The sequence below is a fragment of the Ammospiza caudacuta genome, chromosome 3 (assembly GCF_027887145.1).
Source record: "Ammospiza caudacuta isolate bAmmCau1 chromosome 3, bAmmCau1.pri, whole genome shotgun sequence".
NCBI classification, from domain to species: domain Eukaryota; kingdom Metazoa; phylum Chordata; class Aves; order Passeriformes; family Passerellidae; genus Ammospiza; species Ammospiza caudacuta.
Window position 1 is genome coordinate 11,715,449 of NC_080595.1, and position 7,246 is coordinate 11,722,694.

General features: G+C 38.5%; 1 protein-coding gene across 13 annotated transcripts in view; it reads left to right on the forward strand.

Moving 5' to 3' along the window:
* Nucleotides 1-7,026, forward strand: part of NRXN1 (neurexin 1) — a 676,210-nt gene extending 669,184 nt beyond the window's left edge. For all 13 annotated transcript variants that reach the window (XM_058802359.1, XM_058802360.1, XM_058802364.1 and 10 more), the window contains one exon: nt 5,952-7,026. In XM_058802359.1, the coding sequence (XP_058658342.1) occupies nt 5,952-6,259 (308 nt within the window). In that variant the 3' untranslated portion in view covers nt 6,260-7,026. The remainder of the gene's footprint in view (nt 1-5,951) is intronic.
* The last annotated feature ends 220 nt before the right edge of the window (nt 7,027-7,246 follow it).

A 7,246-nucleotide genomic window follows, 5' to 3' on the forward strand; every position in this document is an offset into this window, starting at 1 on the left:
TTGGTATTCTGCTCAAAACTGGTTCCTAGATAAGGAGGTTTGGAATTTTTTTGCCTTTTTTTAAAATGAGATGACAATGTTAAAATAGCAAGCAATGAAACCTTGATCTGGCAAAGCTCATAGCAAAACTTTTCCTGAAGTCAGTGAAGCCCAAATGTCACAGTTTTGGTTCAGTGCAGCCAATCTTACTGTTAGCTGCCACCAAAAATTTATGTTTCCAGTGCCCCTGCTCTTTTCTTGCTTTAACACTGAGTCTTCAGGGAGCAGGAGCAGCAGGCAACTCACTGAGCAAATGATCCCAGTTCAGCTGTCTGAACTGGTGTCCCAAAATTGCAGCAGCTTAGGTCTAGCTTGAAAACATGCTGTCAGTGGTGTAATATTTCTATATTTCTGTTTTGTCTTCCTTATGTTATCTTATTTGCAAAAGCTTCCCCCCCTGCCCACTTAGGAATACTTCAATTTAAAATACAGACTAACTACTGACTCTGCTAGTCAGTCAAAACTTCTCAAAGTACCAAATTACTAAAGATTTCTCAGAATATGCACAAAACCAGGAAAATAACTTCACATAGGAAATAAATAAGGAGAGATACAAAGCTGAATGACAAATATAGAAGAGGAGAGAGGTAGGACACCTGAAGTGGTAAGAAGAGATAGAATCCTTGTTTGGAGAGAAGGAATACTAAAAGTGAAGCAATGCAACTGAAATGCTAAAATATACTAACAAAAAGGGCAAAAACACAGGGATGAAGGCTGTTAAAAACATTAAGTGATATATTGGTTTACACTCTCTATTTTGGCTAAAATTAAATTTAGTTTGGTGGAAAATATTTTCACAAAAGCTTCTTATAAATCTGTGAAATATTCCCCTCAGCTCTGCAAAACATAGTAACTCCTAAACCGCACTGATTTGGTATGCTCCATCAATTGGCACTGTACAACCAACTATCCTATCTCCCTTTGGACTTGTGATGACATTTTAAAAGGTTGAGAAAAAAACCTTCCACCTCTCAGCCACAGGGGAAAAAGAAGTTACTTGCAAAACCTGCAGTGCTAAGGAGTTGGTAGGATTTGTAAATGATTTCAAGTCGATATATGACAAATCATTACACTTGGAAATCAGCACTCTGCTCAGTGCAGAGAGAATGTTTAGCTTCTTAGCAAACCAATCTTTTTAGTTGTGGTTGCTGTTCCACTGCTGGGCTATTTTTATAACAAGCTAAGTTAGTTGATGTCACTTTAGAGGTATCTTGATGTGTAATATCCTGGGTTTGCACACCAAAGAGTAGAACTGATACCTTAAAAGTTTTCCTTTAAACACAAGTGTGCAGCAGACCTTCATGCTGGTCTTGGAGCTGGGCTGCATCTTCCCCAGTTCTGCAGGGGAAGTGCTGGGGTTTGTTTTTCAGAGGTGCTGAATTTGCAGCAAGCTCAGAAACCAGCTCACCAGAATCCCACAATGCTGCAGAAAATTGACCACAAACAGGTTTACAATGATAGCACACAGAGTGAAAATTAATATGTGTCCAGTAAATAATTGCCTTCGTGCCTCATTGCAAATGCAGTAGTTAAACATTTCTGTGTTGTGAGTAATTTGCTATTCACAGTTTGTAGGAAGGCATAAATGTAAAGAAAACAGGTTTGGCGTCCTTTTGTCTTTTTTTGTTTTCTTTTGTTTTTCAATCTGCTAATTTCAATTCACAAACACCATGGGAACCTGCAATTCCAATTTTCTTTTTGCAGTATTAATGAAAACTGGGCACTGAAAATAGTTAGATTTCTTTCCCTCTAAATCTTAAACCACTTAGAAATACAGTCAAGAATAATAACTTTCTAATCCATTATTACACAATGTAAAACTGCTCAATTGCTATTATTTCATGCAAAGATTTTCATAAGTGGTAGGAGAGGCTTTTAGAACTCAGTTTCTTCTGAGCTGGTCTTTGAGGCAGTACAAAACCACTGGTTGTTGAGAGGAAGAGATGTGCATCAGAGAAGTTGTTTTAAGGAATTCTTGCACCACAAGATGACAATCATTTCCTCTCACTGTTATGGCAAGGTTTGAGCATATTTACTGCCTTTATGATTTTGTCTTGTTCCTAATCAAACCAACCTCAATTTATTGTTTTAATAAATAGTAATAAATAGATAGTTTCAGGGTTTGGATTTTGGGTATATTTTTGAGACAGCTGTTTACTCTTAAAATCAGAGTAATATTTTATGTCATTTAATCTTAACATACTCCAGTAAGGTATTTCAGTTCTCATTTACAGTAGGGTGTCTAGGATGAAGGTAATATCTTTTTCATGTGGCAGACACTAAGAGTGACTGCAGCTGAGTAGGAGACAAGGTTACCTGCAGGAACACCTCTGCTGATGTGCCAGGAGCCAATGGCTCTGCCTGGTCCAGCTACCAAGATGCTGGGATGAAAACTGCATCCAGTGTTTCCCAAAGAGCTGGGAAGCAAAGAGCACGATTTCTGTAAATTTATAGTCTCCATTTGCTCTCCACTGACATCATCTGCCATCCCTTGCAATCGTTCCTGTCTTGCAGTGGAAAAAAATATAGGTAAATTCCCCTTGGAACTGAGTCCAGTCTTAGTCAAAAAAAGGTACTGCTTAAATAGAAGGCAGCTGTTTCAGCAATGTTAGGGATTTGGAATTATTTATTTATATAGATTTCAGAAGAAATTAAGGTTGGTTTTTTTTTCCAGTGGCCCTTTCCTCCCTGTCTCAGAACAGGACTCTTGCTTTGGTGTCTACTCCATTAGCTGTTCCTATCTAACATGCTCATAGAGAAACCTATGCACTTTGTAAAACTTTTCTATTTCCTCCTCTTTAATTTGTCTGGAGAGGCCCTAATAGGTTAAAAGCATATTTTAATGTAAATGGAACAAAAATAGCAAGTACTTTTCTTTGCTGAATTGCTCCTTTTCCAGAAGTCCAAATAAATGCAACAACAGATGCTTTGAAATGTTATAAGTTTAAATAACATCAGTGTAGTTGGTTGAATATTTCTCAGGCAGATGGATTAAATGAGACAATTGTAAAAACATTCTTAAAATAATAGGAAGCCATCAGGTGAGAGGCAGGAATTTAGGTAACATTGAAAAATATCCCTTAGATGTTTCTTTTAGGTTGCAATATTAGAATGTTTTCCTCTGAGCAAGCTGTTAACTGTCATTTAGTAGACATTAACTGTAAAGTTAGTTGACAGTATTTGGCCCAAATGTATGTCTCTTAAAGAGAAAGAGCAGCTGTTAATCCATCAGGTATTGACAGTGTATTCAGGGGCTTCTATTATTTCTCAGACAGAAATTAATTTCCTGAAATCACATACAGCAAGATAAGACTCTGTCTCATTTTCACTCACTATGGAAATACTCAGTCTTTGTTCTGCACACAATGCATTGTCTCTTGTAAAACAGTAAATGACACCCTAGGTGTAAAAGAATTTCCATTTTCTACAAGAGCTACAATGAACAAACAGGATCTAAACCAGTCACTGACTACTTTGGAGCACGGCACCTTTGTTAGTAGGGTGGCATCTGCCCTGAAATGACAAAAACATTTTAAAACCTTCAAGATCTCTTGTGTTGCCATAGAAAGTACCAACTGCACCAACTCATAACAAGTAAGAACTTTCAGAAGGATACAAAAATTTAAAATACTATTTGATAGGTTTTTGTTTTAATTTTACAGTTTTGTCTCTGTTCTTTGAGCTGAACAAAATGTCAGCTTCTTTAAACCTGTTTGAAATAACTGCCAGGAGGAAGGGTTTCAGCAGTAAGAACACAGACCACCAATAAGTAAATGATTAGTAATACCAGAGTGGAGAAGGAACTTATTCTTTTGGGGAATTGTAGCTTTTTTGCTATGTTTTATTATTCATAGGCCAATTGTAGATGTCTGCAGCTGGTGGCTGCTTTCAATTCTGCTAGTCCAAATTTGTTGCAATTTTTTGACCAGTATTGATATTTTGACTGGCATTACCTTTAATGTAGCATCCTTAAAATCATCATCTTCCTCTTATGCCTTTACAGTGCTTTAAAAAGTGACTGGAGCATAGTGTGCTTTTGTGGACTTTGAGCAAGACACTTTTCTAACACACCTCAGTACAATGCTAGCTGTAGGCACACCCTGATAAAGTTAACATGATGATTCTATTGTAAAGCTAGCATTTAGTACTTTAGCTAGCATCTATATTTTACTGATTGAATTTTTAGCCATGCATAATGATGCATAAATGCAGTTTCTCCAAGCCAGCCTAGCTCTCCTGAGCTCAGCCAAGGCTGGCAGTGCTGAGGATGCACAGCCTCCCAGAAGTTTGAAAATGCTGGTATAATCAGAGGAATACTTCAGAAACCCAGATAACTTCATTTCTGTCCATGGCACTTGTTAGGTTAGAGAGGATCCATCTCAGCTGTCACCACTTTAAGTGATTCTATCCAAAGGTCTGCCTCCCCTCCTGCTGCAAAATTCAACAAAGAAAGGAGATCACAGAAAACACAAAAGCACTGTGTGTGCTGAGAGCATTTAAACTAAAAATTCCTCCTGGAATTAGGGTTTCATTCCTCATGGCTGTGCAAGGGGACAAAATATGCCAGACTACACAATAGTTCCTATCAAGAAGATTTTCCAGTGTGAAGACATAGGTCAGCTCTATTCATATCACAGCTGAAAAGACCAGTCTAACCTCAGAGGCGGGTTCTTAGGAGGCTGAGTCCTTGTTCTGTGCAATTTGGGAGGTTTTCTTGGGGCATAAAGCAATCCTTAAAGGAACATCTGACAATGGCATCAATGATGAAAAGAGGGGATGGGAGAAGTGAGTGAAAAAGTGCTCTGAAGTGTAGCCCTTCTGAAGTAGAAAAGAGCAGATAGGGCTGGATAGCTCTCTAAAAGCAGTAAGAATAAATAAAATTAATTACAGAAAAAAAAAAAAGAAAATATAAGAAGGAAAGGAGAAACTGAGAAGCTTGGTGAGGGAAGTGTACAGGAGAGCTGAGGATACCTTATTTGTAGTGAATTTATTGGCTGCTATCAGCCATTTTCCTTTTTTTTTTACCCTCCATTCTGTCTTATCGTCACTGCCTTCTCAATAAATAGTGTGATGTCACTTTTTGTTCCTTACAGAAAGAGAAGGAGAGGGAAAGAGAGAGGGAAATCCTTTCCTCTCCATCTTCATGCTCCTGCATTTAAATTGTGGCACGTCTGTTATTTCAGATTATTTAGGTATTATTTGCTTAACAACACACTAGGAAAAATTATACCTTTGAAGGCTAGAAAGAGTTGTTCTTTGCTGTCCTTTTCCTTATTTAAAAGCCTGAAAAAGGGATGGGCTGCAACCCTAACTGGTTTTGGTCTAGTAGAGGGGGGTATTGATGCCTTGTGAAGGCTGACCTAGAACAGAGACCAGATGGAGCTAAAGAATAGAGTAGGGATTTATTAGGAGGCCTCAGTAGATCCACCTTGGGCAGCACAACCCAAAATGGCCAAAAAACAAAAATATGGACCACCAGTTACGGGGTTTCACACTTTTATGAGTTTTGGTCCATTAGCATATTGGAGTTAATTGTCCAATTGTAGCTTTAGCCCATTAAGTCCCATCCTTGTTTTTCTCTCTTCATTCCACCATTTTTTATGCTCTTGGGCCTGAGATCTGGATCTGTTGTCCTTGGTCCCCAGCTAGAGAAGGAATTGTTTTGTCTACCTGCTCTGTGAAGAGAGCTCACCATCCCCTATTTTGAACCCCAGACTTACAGAACAGCAGAAATAAAGCAGAACAGAATCTGACAAATATAAAAGCTAAAACCTGAGGCATCAGTGCGTCTCTAGGCCGTCCTGGCCCATGGGTGCAGCTAGAAGGACACGTGGCCGTAGCAGCAGGCATGACTGACTCCTCCATGCCCAAAGTCAAGGATAACCTCTCCTTTCTTTCCCTGTCTCCCACAGCAAACCCCACCAGGGCGGGAGGAGGACGGGAGTACCCCGGCTCGTCCGAGGTGATCCGCGAATCCAGCAGCACGACGGGCATGGTGGTCGGGATCGTGGCGGCGGCGGCGCTGTGCATCCTCATCCTCCTGTATGCCATGTACAAGTACAGGAATCGAGACGAGGGCTCCTACCACGTGGACGAGAGTCGAAACTACATCAGTAACTCAGCACAATCCAACGGGGCTGTGATCAAGGAGAAGCAGCCCAACAGCGCTAAAAGTTCCAACAAAAACAAGAAAAATAAGGATAAGGAGTACTATGTCTGATCTCAACATCTAAAAGAACGCTTGTATAGAAATAGTCTTCATTTTATCTGAGACATAATACAAACTTATTTACTTTACTTTTTATGAAGCACATTCAAAAACAAACAAACAGAAAAGACAGGGAATGCAATCAGAAAGGAAAGACTGTTTTTAAAAACAAGCATTTCATGCTCTTGTTTTTCAGAAACAGGAGCTGATAAATTCCCTAACATCCACAGTGTTTTCATTTACTCTGCCTGTCTTTATGTTGCTGGAACGTTTCTGAAAGACAATGATGACACCACGCACTCATAAAGCAAGGAGTATTACTACAACATCGAGGCACAATATGAAAAAAAAAAATCAAATTTAAAAAAAAACAAAACAGGAAAAAAAAAAAAGAAAAAAGAAGCTACCTATGATTCTGGATTTAGCCAAAGTGCTAGCGCTTTCTTGAGAAGTAAGTTAGTCTTATTGTCAGAGAAGACTGTCATTATATATGGTGACTCAACAAGCAAACATAAAGAGTTTGCCGTCTGGTGCAGTGAAGCAGTGATTGGAAACTTGCATTTTGAAACAAAGTGCTGGCTTTTCTGAAGACTTATGTAGAAATACTTTCAAAAAGCCCCTTTCTGGTTGTGAGGAAAATAGTATGGAGGCCTTATTTTCAAAAACAAAAACAAAAAATCTGGAATATAAGGCACATTTCCACAAAAATATTAAAAAAAAAAAAAAGAAAAAAAAAGAAAAACAAGAGGGCATAGATGCAATCATTGGGAAATTTTCATGCACGCTTAATATGTTATTACATATGTTTATATAAAAACACATCTATATGTGCTTTCTGGACTGTGATAAGTGATGTTTTATAGCCTGTTGTATAGAAAATGCAAACTATATCTGCTCTTCAGCCATTTTTGGTAAACTCAATGTTATAAGTGTTGCTAGGTATAGAGAGTTTTATGACATCTGGAGCAACAGACATTCTTCAGTTCTTTTGCAGCCATT